The sequence below is a fragment of the Ornithorhynchus anatinus genome, chromosome 3 (assembly GCF_004115215.2).
Source record: "Ornithorhynchus anatinus isolate Pmale09 chromosome 3, mOrnAna1.pri.v4, whole genome shotgun sequence".
Classification (NCBI taxonomy): domain Eukaryota; kingdom Metazoa; phylum Chordata; class Mammalia; order Monotremata; family Ornithorhynchidae; genus Ornithorhynchus; species Ornithorhynchus anatinus.
The window spans coordinates 51,835,245-51,858,049 of NC_041730.1; the positions used below are offsets into that span (position 1 = coordinate 51,835,245).

At 43.2% G+C, this 22,805-nt stretch overlaps 1 protein-coding gene across 11 annotated transcripts in view; it reads left to right on the top strand.

Annotated features, from left to right (window-relative positions):
• SEC31A (SEC31 homolog A, COPII coat complex component) overlaps positions 1 to 22,354 on the top strand; it is a 97,546-nt gene extending 75,192 nt beyond the window's left edge. For 3 of the 11 annotated variants that reach the window (XM_029058986.2, XM_029058991.2, XM_029058993.2), the window contains 7 exons: positions 1,973 to 2,311; positions 8,401 to 8,439; positions 10,931 to 10,989; positions 13,674 to 13,952; positions 19,133 to 19,252; positions 20,682 to 20,753; positions 21,761 to 22,354. In XM_029058986.2, the coding sequence (XP_028914819.1) occupies positions 1,973 to 2,311; positions 8,401 to 8,439; positions 10,931 to 10,989; positions 13,674 to 13,952; positions 19,133 to 19,252; positions 20,682 to 20,753; positions 21,761 to 21,940 (1,088 nt within the window). In that variant the 3' untranslated portion in view covers positions 21,941 to 22,354. The remainder of the gene's footprint in view (positions 1 to 1,972; positions 2,312 to 8,400; positions 8,440 to 10,930; positions 10,990 to 13,673; positions 13,953 to 19,132; positions 19,253 to 20,681; positions 20,754 to 21,760) is intronic. The other 8 variants (XM_029058988.2, XM_029058994.2, XM_029058992.2 and 5 more) reach the window with 5 other exon arrangements.
• The last annotated feature ends 451 nt before the right edge of the window (positions 22,355 to 22,805 follow it).

The window sequence follows — 22,805 nt, forward strand, 5'->3', positions numbered from 1 at the left end:
GACCAAAATAACCCCTGACTCCAGGGACTACTAAGTGAAATTTCTCACTTCAGGAGGCACCTAGACCCCTGTTATCCTCTGCTGAGTTCTAGTACCCTCCAGTTCCTCCCTTCCTGGGGCTGCAGGTTGGGGACCTCTACATAGCGTACCCCAAATCCTTATACCACTATTGCTTCAGGGCCCTCCTGCCCCCATCATCTCCCTGAAGACAAGGGAGTTACTGGGGACTATCCTACTACTTTCCAGGGCTGGCTGTGGGAAGATGGCTGTGAAAACACTCCCATGGTTTCCCAGATCCACAAATCTCCCTGGCACCTGAAGCTTCTCCTCCAGCCCTACCACTGTAGGTAGCCCTACCTGCTTTAATGAGAAGCAGCGTGGCTAATGAGAAGCAGCGTGGCTCAGTGGAAAAGAGCACGGGCTTTGGAGTCAGGGGTCATGAGTTCGAATCCCAGCTCTGCCACTTGTCAGCTGTGTGACTGTGGGCAAGTCACTTAACTTCTCTGTGCCTCAGTTACCTCATCTGTAAAATGGGGATTAAGACTGTGAGCCCCACGTGGGACAACCTGATTCCCCTGTGTCTACCCCAACGCTTAGAACAGTGCTCTGCACATAGTAAGCACTTAACAAATGCCAACATTATTATTACCATAGGCCACCCCAAAATGAGAATTTGATAATCTTTTGATTATAATTTCAATCAATAAAATTTAAAAGTCCCCTTGCAAGAATTACAAACAGAAATCCTGCTCAAACCACATTACTCTAGATCTAACACTTTTTCCCCCATAACCCTCTGCTTTCCTGTAGGTATCCCAGAGTTCACATTCCACTAGTCCTTTTCCCCTCTTCAATCAGGGTGTCCCAGTCCCAGTCCCAGTCACACCCTCAGCAAGTTCTATAAATGCCAGGGTCTTTCAGTGACATTTCTCCCTGTCAGAGACAAAAACCCCACTCCTCCAGAGTCCTAGACACTGGCCCCTAAAGCTGGGTATCCTTACCATAAACTGGAATCATCTCTGACCCCCCGCTGTGTCCTCTGTCCCTCCAGAGTCACAGCAATGAGCCTTCCCAGTAGTTTGCTCTCCCAGACACCTAGTTCTCCACCCATGATGCTCAAGGGTCTTTTCACCAACTCCATGGCCCCATCTTCTTACTTCCCTCTGATTGGTCAGTCAGTCAGTTGTATTTATTGAGTGTTTATTGTGTGCAGAGCACTGTACTTAGAGCTTGGGAGAATACAATGTAACAATACAACAGACATATTCCCTGCCCACCACAAGCTTACCGTCCAGAGGGTAACAAGTTACTATCATGTAAGGCATAAGTAAACATACCTCAAGGGTGGGTGCTTAGGAGTGAATTTTTTCTTCCCCCTCCCCACAAGCTGGATACTCATTGGCCTGAAGAAGAAAGAGGACTATGAGCATATTTGCGGAGGTGAATTTGACTGCAAAAATGGGATAGGTTGAGGGGTATTGGAGTTGTTAGAGAAGAGGACATGCGGGAGGTCCATGAAACTCTAATCTTGAATTTCTTTGTAACTTTCTATAACAGCTAAAGCAATGCTTATCCCACAGTTGAAGTTTAATAAGCCTGCTGTCTGCACAGTACTCTTCAGTGGCTGAAAAGGGCGTAGGTTAGAATGACTGTCTTGGTAGGCCTATATCACCAACCAAAACTATCAGTTAACTCCAGGTGTGTCCCTAATGGCTGAAAACAATGGAAAGAGGCTAGATCCCAGCACTCAAAACAGAGCTGGATCCAAGGTGACCGGCATGAGACATATACTGTCTGCAATAAATATGATTGACTGATTGACTGACTGACGTATTAACTCCCGGACTACTGTGCTAAAGGGAAGAGGAGGTAAACGGTCATTTCAGGAGGTGAGAAATTGTTTTCATTGTTCAATTACTTGTGATATAAAATGGTTATTAATGAAGTCTCCTTTTCTTCCTCCTCTATGTAGATTATCCACCAGCCCAGCCATATCAATTTGGAACAGGGGGGCCGGCGATGTATCAGCCCCAGCAACCAGTTGCTCCTCCTGCTTGCAGCACTTACCCTAACACCTCTTACATGGCTTCTGCTTCTCATCCTGGGCAGTCTCAGCTCTATGCAGGACAGCACCAGGCCTCTCCGGCTACCTCCAACCCCATTTCTTCCTTCTCTTCTTCCTCTACTTCTGGTGCATCCTTCCAGCATGGCGGTCCAGGGGCTCCACCGTCATCTTCAGCTTATGCACTGCCTTCCGGACCAACAGGTACACTGCCTGCTGCCAGTGAGCTGCCTGCATCCCAAAGAACAGGTCTGCGCTTGGAAGGAATTTGGTTGGGCTCTGATTGTGTTTGTATATCCAAATTTGTTTTAGTTTTGGTGAATGAGAGACATTGACTTTCAAAAATAATCTCCAGAGTGCCTCTAAAAGCAAAGTCTCCCTCATTTGGAACCTTGGGTGCTAAGAGACTGATTCTGCTAAGGAATTGATACTTCAGTGCATCAGCAGCCCAACTGCATAGATTTTCTTACTCCATCTTGTCCCCTGCTGTTTGTGGTGAGAAGTGGGACTGGGAGAGATGGACTTACATGCCTCTTGAACAGACTGATCTCACCCAATTGGCTGAGGGTTACGGTTCATTAGCCTCAAAATTTGAAGCTAATATTTAAAGTCCTTCACAAACCTCCCATCTTGGGGACAGTGGGTTCTTCATGAAAACATTTGTATTATTCAAGGTTAATTCATTCTCTGTCTCCGTGGGAGAGTAAATAAGCAAATTATCCCAAGAAAAATGAGAGTGGAATGTTTCCAAGAGTTAGATGGTCACTTCTACAAAACAGAGGACAAGGGCTGTCTAGAATTAGAGGACCTCAGGAGAAGATAGCAGAAGTCTGCTCTTCTTTTGAGCAAAATCACTTACGCCTCAAATTTCCATTCTTATTAGCTACTGTGAGCAAATTACAAACCAGTACTTTTACTGAGGAACTAGAATTTGACTAAATAAATGTGGAACAATAATACCCCCAAATTACACCTCTCTTAAAAGTGCTAATTAGCAGCTTGCCAAAGGGACTCATTAAATGAATGAATGGTTTCCTTCAGACACCAGATACTGTGCATTAAATTAGTGGTTCAACAAGTCACAAAGCTATAGTAATACCCAGGCCTTTGGGAAAAAATGATTAGATCAGTCAAGCAATTCCTCAGTCAGTCATTTGGAAAAAAATGTCCCAAAATTTTCAAGAATATTCTTGGTTAGGTCAGTCAATCAAGTCCTTGGGGACAAAAAAATAGTCTAAAAAGTATCAAAAAATCTTAGATCAAGTAAAGATAAAAATGTTCTGCAGATGAACTTCACTCACAATAGTAGCGCAAAGCCTAGAATTCATTGTCACAAGAAAAGATTTTTTTTTCCCCTCAAATCTTCATGACTTTTTGCTCGTTGGGCCTTTTGAGCTAGCCTCTGAAGCTCAATGTAGCTCCCACCATTCTTTGCAAATGAATAACCTCCAGGCCATTCTGGCACCATTTTTAAGCTGAAGCTTCCTACCATTGCCAACTTCTGTTTTGGAACCCAGTGCTGAGGCTAGCAAGATCAGAAGCTGAGCTGCCCCTATCTGCCCTTCTCTCTCCTCGTCGCATAGTTACCTGAGAGCAGGGGGTGAAACTGGTTCATTTATCAGAGATAAATCTTTCCTCCATTTGTGGAGCAGCCTCCTTCCTCAAAACATAGGAACACTTGTCCCCAGGTGTGAGCCAGAGTTAATAAAGTATAGTCCACAGAAACAGCCACCCAGTGGAATCTCAAAAATTGAGGGAGGCATGTGCATGTTAGGCATGAATATCTATCGGAGAGGCGTGTATATGTGTGTGCACGCGCATGCAAATAGAAAGGAAAGGCATGTTGTATACTTACAGCAACAGAGTAACTCATTTCATAAGGAGGCTAAGCCATATTTAAGCTTAAATGATTATTGCATGACAAGCTGTATTTATTAATAATTTTTCTGTTTTAGGGGGTCTTCAAACATTATAACATAGAACATCTAGTCCGTTCTTTAAAACAAGGATCACATCCCCGATAAATCCCTCCTTAAGGAACACTTGTACTACAGTGTACATATTGTAACCGCCCCCACTACCTCGTATCTATGTGCATGGGTCCCATCATTTCTTAGACACCACATTGAGTTCAAGCCAGTTGTGTTTTGCCAGAAGAAAGTTCCTTAATTCCCTAACAGTGTTCTAAACAAAGCATGCAGTGAAATCATACTTTGTGGGAGAATTGAGTGGATGAGTAATTTTGGTTGTGAAATTAGCTTTAATATGTCACAAAATGTAGTTTGTGATTCTGTACAGGGCCCTAAAGGCCAGTGTTTTCAGATAGGCATCGTCAGGGCGCTGGCAGGGGTTATAATTTCAGGGGCCAAGAGACATTATCTGGGCAAGAAGGCTTTGATGAGGGTAGCATAGAGAGACCTACACGAGCTGAGGTCTAGCCTGAGGAGTCTCTCCTTAGCCCTCGGGCCAGAGTGGGATGTGGAAAGGCAGATTAGTCTTGGGCTAGGAATCCTTCTTAACCTTTGCTTCCCAGTTTCAGACTCTTTGAAACCATATCCTCCCAGAAAGTGAGGGAGCCGTGATCCTGCCATAAATAATTCATGTTCAGAAATCTTTGAACCCATTGAAACTACAGTAGGCATACACCCTCTTGCATCTCCTTCATACATTTCCCCCACAGACAGTGAGATCAGGCAGGGGTGAGGATTAGAGTGGGTGGAGGGGGTGAAAAGCTGTAGCACCATACTGAGAGCTAACTGCTTCTCCCATCAAAATTTTGACCAGGGCTTCTTTGTATGCTATCTAGTGCACACAGTCCATAAATAAAGATCAATACAGATTGATATCAATCAATCAATGATATTTACTGAGTGCTTACTGTGTGCAAAGCACAATACTAACACTTGGGAGAGTACAGTAAAACAGAGTTGGTAGACATGTTTCCTGCCATAGCTGAGACTATGGCTTACAAGATTAAGTCCCCCATATTTTCCCTTTCTTAAATATTCTCCTAGCATCAAAGTAGATTCAGTTTTGTGTGATGTTTACAATTCCTCTTTCAACATTGGAATAATCTCTTAGATACAGGATTATCTCCCTCTATGCAGTGTCACATTTACCCTTGCCTTCAAGACATCTCTGCTTGGATGTCCTGCAGTCATCTCAAATGTAACATATCCAAAACAGAATTCCTTATCTTCCCTCCCAAACCTTGTCATTCCTGTGATTTTCCCATCACTGTAGACAGCACCACCATCCTTCCTGTCTCACAAGCCCATAAATTTGGCGTTATCCTAACCTCCTCTCTCTTATTCAACCCACGTATTCAATCCATCACCAAGTCCTGTTGGTTCAACAGAGAAGCAGTGTGGCTCAGTGTGGAAAGAGCACGGGGCTTAGGAGTCAGAGATCAAGGGTTCTAATCCTGGCTCCACCACTGATCAGCTGTGTGACTTTGGGCAAGTCACTTGACTTCTCTGTGCCTCAGTTACCTCATCTGTAAAATGGGGATGAAGACTGTGAGCCCCACTTGGGACAACCTAATTACCTTGTATCTACCCCAGCGCTTAGAACAGTGCTCAGCACATAGTAAGCGCTCAACAAATGCCATTATTATTATTATTATGTCTGATGTTTGCAATTCCTGGGGCTGTTTTAGCTTTTGCCTCTTCATCTCTCCTTCCTTGCATAAAATTTGCTCGAAAAAAGCTAGACTTTTTTGAAAGCAAATTGCTAAAGAGCAAGTTGAAGGAGTGATCTTTCTTTTTTTGGGCCTTGTTTCATTTTGTTTTCCTCTACCCATAGAAGTAAGACCTTGAAATAGGCTGCCATTAAACAGTTTCTTCATCACCCGCTCCCTTGTGCATCACCTGACTTGCTCCCTTTGCCCCCACCCCACCCCGAGCCCCACATTTATGTACATATCTATAATTTTATTTATTTGTATTGATGTCTGTCTCCCCCATCTAGACTGTAAGCTCACTGTGGTTTATTGTTGTATTGTACTCTTCAAGCGCTTAGTACAGTGTTCTGCACACAGTAAGTGCTCAATAAATACAGCTGGTTGAATGAATGAATGCATAGAGGAAAGAGTTATTGGTGAGTGAGAGGCAAAATGGCAGCAAGGAAGGGGAAGAGAATAGGAGCATGTGATTTTAGGAGACAAGAAGGGTTAGGGTCAGAGGCACAGGTAAGAGGTGGATTTACAGAGCAGGTCACACATCCTCTGAAACAGCTGGAAAGCAGGTGAAGGATGAGGAAGAAGCAGTAGAGCATTGAGGGGTGATTGGTGTCTTCAATAAAGTAGTTGACAAGGTCATCGGGGATTAGAGTTAGAAGTCATAGGGGTGGGATTGGGTTCTTCAGGAGAGTGTTGGAGGTTTGGAAAATTGATAGGGGTTGTCAGAATGTGAATCAGTGAGGGCAGAATGATGGAATTGTCAAGCAAAGTGAGTTACAGCATTGATAATGTGAATTTACCTGGCAGAAATCAGCCATGAGCCTGGTTTTCCTCCAGCTGTTTTCAGCTGCCAGAGCTTTGGAGTGGAGGAGGACTATACTAGTGAGCCAGGAGACTGGGAGTGCAAGAGTGGTGAAAGGGATAAGGGGAATGAAGGTGTGGAGAGAATAGAATTTAGGGCATGTACTAGGACTGACTTGGACTAAGACTAAGAGGTGTGAGGTGACCTGGGATAAATGCAGTAGGTCTAGAGTGCAGATGTCATGGAAGGGAGTCTGTTTATTGTTGTGAGTACTCTCCCAAGCACTTAGTACAGTGCTCTGCACACAGTAAGTGCTCAAATACAATTGATTGAATAAATGAATGAATGAGTGGGGGATGGGGATGGGGAGTGAGTGAGGAGGCAAGTTAGATGTTTGTGGTCACAAAACAGTACATCAGAGTTGGTGACAGTAGAGATGAAGCTTCTAGACCGTAAGCTTGTCATGGGTAGGGAAACATGTCTGCTAACTCTGTATTCTTCTAAGTACAGTGCTCTGCACATGCTAAATGCTCAATAAATAGCATTGATTAGTTGAGTGAAGCCTTGTTTAGAGATGATTAGATGAAGCATATGTCCAAGCTGGTGAGTGGCCAAGGTGGGATGGAATGAGGTTAATGGGGGACAAGGGGGTTAGGAAGCAGGTAAGTGGGGGCAGTTTGATTAGCATTGAAGTCCCCAAGGATCAGAAAAGAAGGGAGTGAGAGTGGAAAGATGTAAAAAGCATCAAAATCAGCAAGGAATGCACAAGTGGGATCAGGGTGGCGGTAGTAGCTATAGAGGATAGTATAGATGGAGGATAGATGATTCTAAGGAAGAGGAGAGACATGGAGGAGGTAAGAAAGAATGAAAGTGATAAACTAGGCAATGGAGCTGGTTGGTGCCTCCCTTTCCTTTGAGACGGGGAGAGTGGAAGAAGATAACTCCCCCTCTGAGAGAAAATGTGTTGGAAGTGGAGGCAGGGGAGAGAGTATCATTAGAAGAGAGACAAGTCTCAGTGATAGTGAGGAGGTAGAGTGAGCAGGCTAGGGGCAGGTCAAGAATCAATGGCATTTTGCCCATGATGAAGCAAGGTCTCCACAGACCACAGGGATATTGAACTATGGGATTGGGGCACCAGGGTGGGGATGGTGGGTGGGTAAGCGAAGGCAGGAATGAAGTGCTGAAAGGTCTTGGGAGGTGAGAGGAGAGGATACCGGAGATTTGGGTAGAGAGTGGAAAAGAGAGAATACATTGGGGTGGAGACCTCACCATTATGGGGTGTCTTGTGAAGATCCCTTTGAATCCTCTGCTGGGTTCTGGGGCGGGGAGGGGTGAGTAGATGCCGACTTCAGCAGCATGGAGGGGTCTGGCTTGGAGCACAGGTATCATGTGCCTTTAAAATTCACCCGTGGCCAAAACAAATTGCTGGCATCTTTGGCTTGGTCATTGAACAGAGTCTGTAGTTTGGGTTCCATTTTTGTAAAGCTCTCCTTTATATCGATGGCTATTTTCAAGCTACTTAAAGTCCTTGTTCCCCCCTACCAAATTTCAGACCATCAGAGCTGTTCGCCATTTTTGAGGACTAGGTTCGGACAAGGGGATGGTCTCAATTTCCCATTTCCTCTAGAAGAAAGTGATTCTCTAGGGTCATTTCACCCTGATGTGGTATAAATGCATTCTTTTGATCCTCAGATTAATTAATAGCAATATTTCTTCATTGTAGACATTTCATATTGCAAAGGGGAAAGTTAAGTTTTGTGCACAATTTTAGGAGGAAATGAAAGAACAAAATGAATTTGAGTCCTTAAAATTTTTTTCAGCATTAATATTTCAGTTACTTTTGCATTTTGTCTGCAGAGGATCTATTTATTGAAGACCAGGGATCTATTCTGAAAGGTGAATTGGCCATAGTATAAGTCTTTGGAACCTTTAAATCACCAAATGAAAACAATGAATAGACATCTTCAATACTGCATGTGAACTTTTCAACTGATCAAGGTTGCTTTTTGCTAAGATCTAATTGAATTAAATTTATAAATTAATTTGCTGGAATAATCACATCTGAAATTTTAGCCACAAATGTTATTCTTTACTCATTTTAATAGAATCATTGCAGGAAAGGGAGGGGAGGGATGATGTATGCCTCATCACCTATGGAAAGATGGATGATGCCTTAAACAGGATCCTTGTGGAACTGCAAGTGGCTGGGCAGTGACCCATTTGTCAGCTTTGGGATGCAAAATGGTGGGGTACTGGGAGCCAGCAAGCTGGTAGCCTTTTCCTCAGCCGCCTTGCCCCTCCCATTCCCTACCAACATGCTCAAAGGTTGGGAGGTCTGTTTTCCAGTCCACCTTTTTCCACTGCTGATAGATATTTTCCCTAGAAAAGGGAAATTTAGTTAGTGGAATGTCTCAAACAGTGGCCTTTACCATATCCCATACATCATATTCCCATATACTCCATCAATGGAAAGGACACACCTTTGTTAGCCTTCCATTTGAAGCTGACCCTCCAAGTCATGTACATCCCCACAGAATAGTTGTCAAGGACTTTCTGTCCTAGTGTGCCCAGTGTCTTTGCAGAATCAAATGCTGTCCTGTGTTTTAAGTAGATTGCACTGACTGCTTCTCCCTTATCTGCATGGTCTGTTTTTTCTATGCTAGAAGGAAATTTGTTCAAGGGCCATTTGTTCCTCATACAGTGTTGATTGCTTTCTAGTATCCTATTAATTGATGATATTTACTAAGTGCTGATAAGTTGAGTAATTTGCTCCTCTGTAAGAGTTCCTCTTAATGTCTAGTCTGTAATCGCCATTCATCTTTCTCCTAAAAGACAAACAATAAAATAATGGACAAAAATACTCTAATTTCAAAAAACAATAAGCCATGCAGATTCTAATAGTAATAAAGGATCATACGAAACAAATCCTAAGACTAAAGCACCATGGATATGAAAAGCAACAGTAAAACACAGAGGTTCAATAGGAAGAGGTGTTTTGATGGGCTATTACACAGATTCTGTTCAATAAATTTGTATAGTGGAAACAGTCTTCAGAGCTCAGGCTCAGATAAAGGAAACAGTGTTGTTTTTCCCCTTAGGAAAGCATTGGCTCTCTTTCTTTCACCTTCTGACCCCTCATTCTCTCTTCCCTTTTTCCTTGTTTATAGAGCCCTTTACATGCTATTATAGCATTAGTGGCTAGGGGAGATGGCTCCAGCCTGGAAACACACAAGCTCTGCAGATGGAAAGTGCACCAGCACTGCAAGGAACTGGTTTTATGTATTATTTGTCAAGAATGTACTGAATTCCCACCCTCACCCAGAACAGATCGAATCTCCATTAGACAAGTCATCTTTGAAAATGAAGGATGGCTCAGCAAGAGCATTAGAATTCAGACTCAATGCACATATCAATCTCATCTGTAAAATGGGGATTATAACTGTGAGCCCCACGTGGGACAACCTGATCACCCCGTATCTACTCCAGCGCTTAGAACAGTGCTCTGCACATAGTAAGCGCTTAACAAATACCAACATTATTATCTCCTTTGGTCTTAGAAGATCCATCCCTGCCAAACCTAGTGAAAGCCTCCTCACTGGATTGTTCAATCTCATCCCGAAGACACTCTTTGTTTTTATACTGAGGTAGATCCTGAGGATGACCCTGATGTGGAGTTCTCTAATGCATTCTCTAGATTACAACACCCATATCCTAGCCAGATGTTGACTTAGATGATTTTCCCCTCTACTGGGAGTGCTTAATAAATATGATTGATTTACCAGTCATCCTAATTCCTGTTTCCTGCCCTCTCTGCCTTGACAGAAGAAGGATTATTTTCACCAAGTGGGCTTAAGGGTTGATAGACTTTAGCCTACATACAGAAGTTGCTAGTGAGTGACAGCAATCTGAGAACAATTCATTGCATTCATTTGACTTCTTAATGGTTATTCTACCACATTCGGCCTTTGCAAAGAGTTTAGTGAAGCTGAATTGCCCTTTTGGGAAATGAGGCTTTTAGTTAGGAATATGAGAAGCCTCATTTAGAAGATTTAAGATATTTGTTTTGTCTTTTTTGGAAGAAGAGAAATTTAAGCACATCATCAGTGTAGTTTTCAAAAAGCTCAAAAACTCTAGGCACATCGCAATAGCTTTAAGCAGAATTCATTTCAAAGTTCATGACCAAGTGCGTGATTTAGTTGGTGACTATTCAAGGCTCTCACTGACAATTTACACAACTCCACTGTTAAACAGAAGACTGTTGTCTAGGAGTTTTCAGGTAGGGTTCAGACAGGATTTAGAGGCTTATGTGACAAGAACAGACTATTCCTTCTCTTTTGAAGCTTCTCAAATAAGCTCCTTTACAGAATGTTCTCTTCCTCTATTACAGGACCTCAGAATGGCTGGAATGATCCTCCGGCTCTGAATAGAATTCCAAAGAAGAAGAAGGTAGTGGAAGACACTTTTGATACAGCGGTGCCCTCTTCTCCTCTTCCTGCTTTGTTTTTTATGAGATCTAGGGACAATAATATGCTGAAACCATACCTTCAAAACCAGTGATGGGAGTAGAGAGTTAAAGTGGACAGTTGAACTTAAAGAACCATAAGACAGGAAGAGCTATAAATTCCCAGCAGGAAATCCTCTTCTAAAAAATCTTTTCAGGCTTCTGAAAGACTAAGATTCTAGAAGAAATGTTCTGTTCAGAGTTTAGAGTATAGTCCTCTCAGATCCTTAAATAGTCCATCCAGAACAGTTAGTGTTCATGGAAAGATTGTGAATGGGGTTAAATCAATGGACAACCAGTGTCAGGTAAGAACAGAGATGAGGGTTATCTTGACACTGACTTCTCTCAACTCCTCTTTGTCCAGGCCAGTTTTCTAGTCCAATCTACCTGCATACCTCTTGATTTCACACCCAGTTAAAATTCCACTACAAAGTCTCCCTAAGAAATTTGGATGCTGAGATATCAGCAGTTAGCATACTGGGGTGAGAGAACCACATGCAGATATGAGGGGCAGGACTTGGAGCCTACTTGTCCTAATTATGTATATATCTATAATTCCATTTATATATCTTGGTACTATTGATGTCTATCTACTTGTTTTGTTTCATTGTCTGTCTCCCTCTTCTAGACTGTGAGCCTAGGGTAGGGTTGGGTAGGGATCTGTTGCCATATTGCACTTTCCAAGCGCTTAGTACAGTGCTCTGCACACAGTAAGTGCTCAATAAATGTGATTGAATGAATGAATAATTTAACCATCTTGAACCTGTCCCAGGTTTCTATGGTGGCTGTTTAGGATCTGTAGAAAAGTCACTGATGGTTTGTAAGTAGCTTCTATGGACTAGTTCCCCTGGCCCCCATAAAGTAACTTAGCACCTGCTCACTCCGCAGTTATTTATTGTCCAAGAGATTTGTGTTGAAGTCAGGGCTGAACTGCCCTCTCATTCTTCTCAGTACTTGATTTGCTGAAGCCCAGTTCTCAGGGCCTAGTATAAGGAATTTGCATTTGTAGAGGCAGTGGATTCCTGTCCCATCACCAGCAATGAACTGATTTGGTTTGTTAGTAGCCAGCTGTAACATTTTTGAGACCTCACAGTGTTAAATACAATAGAGATCATACACCTGAGAAATACTTGCTAACTAGGGTCCTAGAGTCTTAGTTAAATGGTCTTGGTCTAAACCAAGTTCAAGACAGATTGATTCTGAAAATCAGATAATAAGGCATTCACTAAGAAATATTTGGGTATAGCCCCTTTTTGTTTTGTCTTTTTTGGAAGGAGAGAAATTTAAGTGCTTCATCAGTGTAGTTTTAAAAAAGCTCAAAAATCTCTAGGCATGTTGCAATAGCTATAAGTGGAATTCATTTCAAAATTCTTAACCAAGTGAGTGATTTGGTTGGTGACTATTCAAGGCTCTTGCTGACAATTTATTCATTCATTCAATAGTGTTTATTGAGCATTTACTATGTGCAGAGCACTGTACTAAGCACTTGGAATGTACAATTCGGCAACAGATAGAGACAATCCCTGCCCAATGATGGGCTCACAGTCTAATCGGGGGAGACAGACAGCAGAGCAAAACAGAACAAAACAAGAACAAGACAACATTATTACAATAAATAGAATCAAGGTGATGTACACCTCATTAAAATAAATAGGGTAATAAATAATTTATACAAATGAGCACAGTGATGAGGGGAGGGGAAGAGGGAAGAGCAGAGGGTGGGGAGAGGGGAGGGAGAGCAGAGGGAAAGGGGCTCAGCTGAGGGGAGGTGAAGGGGGAGGAGCAGCGGGTGGGGGGGAGCAGAGGGTAAAGGGGGGGGCTCAGTCTGGGAAGGCCTCTTGGAGGAGGTGAACTCTCAGTAGCTTTGAAGAGGGGAAGAGAGTTAATTTGGCGGATGTGAGGAGGGAGGGCATTGCAGGACAGCAGTAGGACGTGAGCCAGGGATCGACGGCAGGATAGGTGTGAACGGGGGGACAGTGAGGAGGTGAGTGGTAGAGGAGCAGAGTGTACAGGGTGGGCAGTAGAAAGAGAGAAGGGAGGTGAGGTAGGAGGGGGCAAGGTGATGCAGAGCTTTGAAGCCAAGAATGAGGAGTTTTTGTTTCGTGCAGAGGTTGATAGGCAACCACTGGAGGTTTTTAAGGAGGGGAGTGACATGCCCAGAGCGTTTCTGTAGGAAGATGATCCAGGCAGCAGAATGAAGAATAGATTGGAATGGGGAGAGACAAGAGGAAGGGAGATCAGAGAGAAGGCTGACACAATAAGCCAGTCTGGATATTATGAGAGCTTGTATCAGCTTGATAGCTATTTGGATGGAGAGAAAAGGGGAGATGTTGGCAATATTGTAAAGGTGAGACCAGCAGGTGTTGGTGACAGATTGGATGTGTGGGTGAATGAGAGAGCTGAGTCAAGGATGACACCAAGGTTGCGGGCTTGTGAGACGGGAAGGATGGTCATGCCATCCACAGTGACAGGGAAGTCAGGGAGAGGACAGTGTTTGGGAGGGAAGATAAGGAGCTCAGTTTTAGACATATATGCAGCTCCAATATTAAACTATTGCTATTGATAGCTATCTACTTGTTTTCTGGTATGGTGTTACATTGTCCTTATCACTGCCCTTTGTTTTTTAAAGGTGCCTGAAAATTTCCTGCCACCTGTTCCCATCACCTCGCCAATCATGAACCCTCTGGCTGATTCACACTCCCAGATGCTGCAGCAACAGCAGCCCTCAGCTGCATCAATGCCAGCCCAGGCCACATTCCCACCCTCCCACCTTCCAGGAGGGGAGCCAGTTCTGCAAAACTCTTTTCATGGAATGCAGCAATCCCTGGGCCAACCACTCATGCCACCGTCTGTCTCCAAGTCTAATACAGAAGGTGCCCCAGGAGCACCGATTGGAAACACCATACAGGTAATGGGGTCCTGGAAGAGATAATTTGATGGGATGCTACAGAGTCCTGCTGAGGCGACTTGTACAGTTTGATCTGAGGGTACCATCTCTGTGGGAGTGGTGACCCTCGCTGCTGTTTGACACCCCCAGCCTCATTCCCGGGGTCCTAAAATGACTTTAAGATTTTCCAAACAAGCCTGAAAAGCTCCAGAAAGGTGACTTTCTGATCTGTTAGCCTGCCCTGCTAAAATAATCCCTGCTCTATTTGGTCCTCTGTAGTTCAAAAGAAAAGTTTGTTGGAACAGATATAACTTCGGTACAATCCAGAAAGGAGCAGCTTATTTTAAGCACAAGCTTTGAGTGGTAAGGTGGCCTAGTGGAAAGATCATGGAATGCAAACAACAAGCATGGCAACACAACTAGGGACAGTGGGATCCAGAACAATGGATCTCACACTGGACTGTTCAGTGTACTGTGCTTTCATATTCACATCCATAGATAAACTTCACTGTTGTGCCAGATTTAAATGATGGTGATTTTTTTATCCTGTTTGGGTTTTTGGTGGTTTTTTTTTTTGGTTGGTGGGGGTCGGAGTTGTTTTGTTTTTTAATTATCTGGACATTCCTATAACAGTTCAAATTTTTCCTTCCCATGGGGCCATGATAAGGAGGGAGAAATTATAGATTTCTGAGGTATCCCAAGTCAGAAGAGGAAGGACAATCCCCTTTTATACCTATTTTAAATAGATGCCATTGGCAGTAGAATTATCATTGTTATGATAACTACAGGTTGCTTAGCTGTGTACTAAACCTGGTTTGGTACAAAATAAGCAACTTGGTTCTGGATGCTCTCCCACAAGTAGTAGAAGCATTTATTAAGTAGAACTCTGTACTAAGCCCTGGGAGAGAATACACGGGTGGGAATTGATTTGGTCCCTGTCCCTTGGGGGACTCATAAGTTTGGGGAAGACACACATTAGAAAAATAGGAATAAAATGTGAACAATGAGCAAATTATAGTCAACAATCAAGATTAATATTAACAATTCACAACATTAAAGAAGGTTTCAGTCATATTTATTGGGTGAGTGTTATGTGCAGACTCATATTAAACACTTGGAGAATACAATAGACACAAATTAGCCATTCAAAGTGCTTAGAGTCAAGCGAAGATGATGGACACAACATTATTTACAACAGAGCAATAGAATGGAAAATTGGATGTGTAGATGAGTACATGCTTACAATCAGTGGTAATTACTGAGCATTTTCCTCTGTGCCCAGCCATGTGCCAAACACTTGGGAGAATACAGTATAGTAATTAGACGTGATTCCTGCCCTCAAGAAGCATACAAGAAATTTTCAGGAGAGACAGACCTTGAAATAAATTATAGGTAAAGGAAGTAGCCAAGTATACAGATATATATAAGTGCTCTGGGGTGGGAGATATGGCGAGCACCTAAGTGCTTAGGGGGTTAGATACATGGCCACCCCCCGCATTCATTCAATCAGTAGTATTTATTGAGCACTTACTGTGTGCAGAGCACTGTACAGTGCAGAGCACTTGGAAAGTACAATTCAGCAATAAAGAGAGGCAATTCCTGCCCACACCAGGCTTACAGTCTAGAAGGGGGAAGACAGACATCAGAACAAGTAAAAGGCATCAATATAAATGAATAGAATTAGAGGTATATACATATATACATAAGTGCTGTGGGTCGTTGGGGGGGAGAGCAAAGGGAGCGAGTCGAGGTAACGTGGAAGGGAGGGGGAGCTGAGTAAAAGGCAGGCTTAGTCTGGGAAGGCCTTTTGGAGGAGGTGAGCCTTCAGTAGGGCTTTGAAAGAGGGAAGAATGATTGTTTGATAGATATAAGGAAAGAGGGCATTCTTGGCCAGAGGTGGGACATGGGCTGGGGTCAATTGTGGAACAGGTGAGAACGAGGCACAGTGAGAAGCAGAGCAGAGGAGCGGGCTGGGATGTAGAAGGAGAGAGAGGAAGTGAGGTAAGGGGCAAGATGATGGGGAGCTTTGAAGCCAATAGTGAGGAGTATTTGTTTGATACGGAGCTTGATAGGCAACCACTGAAGATTTTTGAGAAGGGGGGTGACATGCCCTGAACATTTCTGAAGGAAGATGATCCGGGCAGCGGAATGACAAATAGACTGATGTGAGGAGAGACAGGAGGTTGGGAGGTCAGAAAAGAGACTGATGCAGTAATCCAATTGGAATAGGATGAATGACTGTATTAACGTGGTAGCGGTTTGGATGGAGAGGAAAAGGCGGATTTTGGCAGTGTTGTGAAGGTGAAACCGGCAGGATTTGGTGACAGATTGGATGTGTGGGGTGAATGAGAGAGTGGAGTCAAGGGTGACACCAAAGTTGTGGGCTTGGGACACAGGAAGGGTGGTTGTACTGTCCACAGTGACAGGAAAGTCAGAGAGAGGACAGAGTTTGGGAGAGAAGTTAAGGAGCTCTGTCTTGAATATGTTGAGTTTTAGGTGGCAAGAGGACATCCAAGTAGAGATGTCTTGAAGGCAGGAAGAGATGCGAGCCTGGAGGGAGAGAGAGAGAGAGAACAGGGGAGGAGATATAGTTTTGGGTGTCATTCGCATAGAAATGATAGCCGTTGGAGCGAATGAGTTGTCCAAGGGAGTGAGCGTAAATGGAGAATAGAAGGGGATCAAGAACTGAACCTTGAGGGGCCCCTACAGCTAGGGGATGGGAGGAGGAAGAGGAGCCCACAAAGGAGACTGAGAATAAACAGCCCCCAAGCTGCCAACCAACTCACTGTATCTCGATCTTGTCTCCAACCCCTCACCTACATCCTGCCTCTGCCTGGAATGCCCTCCAACTTCATGTTTGACAGACAATTACTCTCCCCACCTTCAAAGCCTTATTGAAGGCACATCTCCTCCGAGAGGCCTTCCCTGACTAAACCCTCATTTTCTTTTCTCCCATTCCCTTCTGCGTTGCCCTGATATATTCCCTTTATTCACCACCACCTCCCTCACAGCCCCACAGCATTTATCTACGTATCCATAATTTATTTATTTATTGCACTGTTAATGTCTGCTCCCCCTCTAGACTGTAAGCTCACTGTGGGCAGGGAATGTGTTTGCTATATTATTATATAGTACTCTCCCAAACGGTGCTCTGCACACAGTAAGTGCTCAATAAATACGATTGATTAGGTTGATTGGGGTAGAGACTCAATTGCACAGGTGATACAGTAGGTAGGGAAATAGGGTAAGAGATTGTTAGCTTACGAATCCAGGTCCTCTGACTCCCAGGCCACTCTCTTTCCACTAGGCCAGCTGTTTCAGAAAAATGTAACTGGACCCTGCCACCCATCTTCCCCCCAAGAGCTGGTTTGCAGTGGCTGCAGCTTTTCCAGAGTGTAGGGGAGTGAGAGTTTTGTGGACACCATGATATTGGAGGGTGTCTGAAACCTGAAATGATAGCAGTAATGAGCATCTTCATTGCTACTTTACTTTCTAAAGGATGGTAAATGCTTCCCCTACTGCAATTGATGTTAATGTCTGTTTCTCCCACTAGATTGTAAACTCCCTGAGAGCATATATCATGTCTGCCAACTCAATTGTACTCTCCCAAATGTTTGGTATAATGCTCTGTACACAGTAAGCACTTATTAAATGCTTTCGATTGATTGATCTTATGAAATGCCAAATGAGGTTTTCCTCAAGGCTTTGTACCTGAACTTTTGGCCCCTATCACCCACACCAGTCTTCAGAATATGTCTCTAATAGCCACTTTCATTTATGTCAGCAGGAAAGGATTTGTGGACCTTTTTTTTTCAGGAAATGCAGCATATTCACAGACCAAAGACTCTGAGGATGTGGGGCAGGAAAAAGCTCTGAATTTGCCATCCTAAGACCCATAAGTCTTGCCCCGCTGGGTCAGGCCCTCAGAGTGTCCAACCAGGGCTGTCTTGGTTAGGAAATTCAAGATGTTTGAAGGAATAGTGTCCTGGTTGCTCTTCTGAACTCCCAAGAACAAATTATAGAACCCTTCCTATAGTGACTCCACATTCATTTGGCTATTTAACCCTAGTTTGGTCTTTAATCCTGTGATTGTTGTTAAGCCTTTTGATATTTTCTGCAGTTTCTGCTGATTATGAATTTCACCTGATTGTAGCATGTTCTAGGAATCAGAGATTCCTAGAATTGGGAGAGTTCTCAGGAGACTGGGTGAATGACTAAAACATCCAGGACAGAGAAATAATAATAATAATAATTGTGGTATTTGTTCAGCGATTACTATGTGCCAGTCACTATTCTAAGCGCTGGGATAATACAGATAATTGGGCTGGACCCAGTCTCTCTCCCTCATGGGGCTCACAGTCTAAATAGGAGGGCAAACAGGAGAACTGAAGTACAGACAAATAAAGTTACATGCCAAGGTCACACAGCAGACAGTGGCAGAGCTGGGTTTAGAACCCAGGCCCTTGCTCCATCCACTAGGCCACGCTGCTTCTCTAAGAATAGAAGTATCTATTATTTTTCTTAAAGGCCTTTGGGGAAGGAGGCTCAGTAGCCTTCCTTGGTCATCCTTGACAGACAAGAAGTTCTTCCTTATCTTGGCTTGTCCATATCCTCTCCATTAAAAAATAATAATAGTAATAATTATACCCTCAAATGGCCAGCTGAGTTCTTAACCTTCTTTCTCAATTGATCAGTAGTATTTATTGAGCATTTACTATGGGCAGAGCGTTGCTTGGGAGAGTACAGTAAAATAGATTTGGTAGATATGATTCCTGCCCTTGAAGAGCTTACAGTCTAGTAGGGGAGACAGACATTGAAATAAATTATAGTTAGGGGTAACTGCAATTCCTTTAGTCTTACCCATAGAACTGATTTTTCATTCTTTCTCTGGAACCTCTCCTGTCTAAAGTATGGTGACCAAAATGGTGTAGAATTTTCTAATAAAGGTGCTTACTCCCCTCTAATGAGATGTGAAAATGGTTTCTTTTTGTTCATTTTGAACCTTCACCTCCAAACTTCAATAAGTTCTTCCTAGTCCTGGTCTTGGGGGGATTTATTGACTAACAATTCAGTGTTCACCCTATTCTGACTTCCCCTGATTAGATTTGTCCCTCTGTTTAAACAAGTAAATGTCATACTGCAGTCAGAATCTGAGCCCTCTGTGGGATTAGGAACCTCTAAGACCGTGTTATTTCTTGCAGCAGGTCCAGGCATTGCCAACAGAGAAGATTACCAAGAAACCTATTCCAGAAGAGCACCTTATTCTCAAGACCACATTCGAGGCCCTCATCCAGAGATGCCTCTCCTCCGCCACTGATCCGGTATGTGTCTTCTCTGCTACTCCGCTGAAGCAGACCATTGGGAAGTATAAATGTTTGTTCAGGGCCACTACCTGGGCACAAATGAACCTGAACATCATGACCATTAGGGAGTTCCTAGTCCCTGCAAGGGATGAGGTGGTGAATTCTATCATGAAAGAACAAAAGTCCTTTTCTTGGTGTACCAGAAAAGTCCCTGGAGAATGAACCTGAAATGGCAGGTTCACAGCCAGGGAAAACTCACTTCAAACTGGAGGGCTGTAGGAAAACACTAGCTAATCAGTTTATTTAGCTTAGCCTATTCTCTTGTTGGTTTTAAAGGATATTTTTCACCATGGGGAACTAGTTGGGTCAGTTTTTCATTGGTGGTCCAATTTAATGCAATGGAGTTAAATGATCCCATGGAAACTGTCCCTTGCAAAAACTCATCAGTGGAGTCAGCACCAAGCAGGATGAAATACCAGTCATAATGGCTGTCTCCTTGCCAAATTTTTGGGACTTTGTTTTGACCAGGAACTCAAGTTGAGAACCAGTCATTTATTGTGAATATCAGTGGAGACCTACAACATAGTTACTTCTGAATAACTGATGCCTTTCTCTGCCAGTTTATTTGTGGGGGTGCAGATCAGTTTGCCTTGTTACAATTATCCTCCATTTAAAATACCCCCTTTCTCCCCACATGCCCAGTACTTTAGCATGAAAGACCTATTTTACCTGAATTGGTGGTATTTACTGAGCATCTGTTGTGTTCAGAGTACTTGGGAGAGCATACCAGAAATAAAAAACTCATCCAAACAGACAAGCAAAATGATTTGCAAATACTATGCCTCTGGCAGAGTAAGAATATGGAAGATGAGATAGATGAATAAATAAATATACTTTTCCTCACTCTGATTTCCCCAGAAGCTAGAAGATTCTGAGTTTTCAAGCTGTCCCATGATATATTCAGTGAAGAGGGAAGTGATGTGACTGAGTAGTTCAGGAATGGTTTAAAATGTCATCTGTCCACCTTCCTGGGATTCTTCTTTAGAGCAGTTTCTCAGGAAATTTCCTCAGCCGGGCATGAGGAAACCCGAAGTGTTCACAAGGAGGGAATCTCGACCTCTCTTTTCTGTGGGAACGCAGCTCTGTAGGGATGCAGAATGGATGTCTGTGGGAAAGTAGAACAACTTTTCAGAGCTCTTTATGGTCTGCATGTCAAGGATTTCAGGTATTGGGATTTGTTTTCTAGGGGTTGTCGGTCCTATGTCTCAACTACAACTATCTTGTTCTGAGATCTTGGACACATTTAACTTTAATTTTCCTATCTAGAGAAAGGAACATTGTAGGTTTGGTGAAGCCGTGTATAAAAGGCTCCCAGTGGAACGAAAGTTATATTGCCTAGGCCAACTTACTTTCTATGTTTTGCTCAGTACTTTGTTTTCTTCTGCAGCAAACCAAGAGGAAGTTAGATGATGCCAACAAACGCCTGGAGTTTCTCTATGATAAGCTTAGGGAGCAAACAGTAAGTTTCTTGGGGAAAGTGGGAAGAAGAGGACCCATGTGGGCTAAGTATGTGGTGGAGTATTGAAGAAGGCCAAGCTGATTCCAATATGCTGCCATTTGAGTCTAAAATCATTCATCTCATTCATCTCTCCAAAACATCTTTCCCAAGTGTCACCAGCATATTGTCCACAGAACCTGTTGACCAAGAAGGGAATAGAATGATGATAGTTCTCTCACTGTCCAAGTCCTGAGATTTCATGAATCAAGGGAATTAAAATTTTTTTAGTGCTTTTGCTGGCCCTAGACAGGCTGACCTTGTGAAGTCTGGAATCTAGACAGAATGAAACTTCTTGGAATTTTCTAAACAGATTTGAAAACACTGCCCATTCCCCTTTACTTCACCTTTCTGTTCCAAGTCCTCTAGGACAAGGTTGGAGGGCATCAACTCTGAAACCTACAGCCAGGTGGCCAGGCAGATGCATTGGGAGAGATTCCATCAGGTTCTGCTTTCTGGCCCCAATTCTGCAGAAAAAAATCCAAGTTGGGAGAGTGGATGAAGAGGGAGGACAAAGGACCCTTTTCCCTTCAGATGCACAGATCTTCACCATCATCTTCAATAGTATTTATTGAGCCCTTGCCATGTGCCAAGCACTGTAATAAGCACTTGGGAGAGTACAGTACAACAGAGTTGGTACATGTTCCTTGGCCTCAACAAGCTAGAGGATGAGGAAAGAGAAAGTTGGGGAGTGTGACTACTCAACTAGGAGGAATAAACACAAGAATAAGAAAAAACAAGGAAAAACTTAGTCTTTTCACTCAAACTGGCTTCCTTTGCTGCAAACAAACTACGTCTTTCACGGTCAGGGTCCAAGGCCCCCAGATCCATTAAACTTGATAGTTACATCAAGGAATTGGTTATGTTTTCTTAGGGCTTGGAATCCTTGTGAGTCTGGGTGTGGTGTGCTTTAAGGCTTGGTGGAAAAACCATCTTTGTTTAAATTCCCATGTCTGTCACCTTTATTTCAGCTTTCCCCTGCCATCATCAGTGGCTTACACAGCATTGCCCGGAGCATTGAAACCCGGAACTACCCCGAGGGACTCAACACCCACACCCATATAGTCAGCACCAGCAACTTCAGTGAGATCTCTGCCTTCATGCCTGTGCTTAAAGTTGTTCTCACTCAAGCCAACAAACTCGGAGTGTGAGGTACCAGTCCTGACATTCTTCCAAGGAATCCTGTCTTCCCCCACCCTCCCAAAGTCTGAGAAATGGACCAAGCATCAGGCAACACTAGCATGTCTCAGTAGTGATCAGCTGCCCTGGCAGATATACTCACCTTCAAACAACCTCAGCCCTGGGTTGTTGGTTATTTTTCCTCTTTTTATTCTTTTAATGCCCGTGACTATTTCTCTCTTCTACAAATCAGGTGTTTAATAACGCACTTGCACACACAAAGCTACCAAAATGAGCGTTGTATTGATAAAAGGGATTTTTAATGTCTTGCTGTGCTGTTTAAAAATGAGCGATTGGTTTAGCATAAAGCTAGGCTTAACATATTTTCTTTTTTCCTAACTCCCCTTCCCTTTCATATCGGTCAAATTAAAGTATGTAATCCCGTTTCAGGTGTCTTTCATTTTACTTTCCTGTTAAATTTAATTCAAATCAGTCAGTGGTATTTATTAAGTGCTTACTGTATGCTGAGCACTGTACTAAGTGCTTGGGAAAGTACAATGCAACAGAGTTGGTAGACGCAATCCCAGGCCACAAGGAGCTTACAGTTTGCAGGATGATTTTACAGCCTGCAGTTTGTATTTTGAAACTTAAAATATCTCTCAGGATTTAGGAAATTGCTTTGCTAAGAAATAGGTAGCAGAATTCTGGTATCCCTGGCCATTTTTCTCAGATCGAATCAGAGTATGTCTCAGGAAAAGTTTAGAAAAAACTAGCTTCCAGACAGCTCCTTTTAGGAGGAAACATCCCCACATCGTAGTACCTTCTTTTACTCCTAAATCTCAGCATAATGACTAAGAAACCTGGTCTCCTAATCATTTTACAAGCTGAAGGGTACAG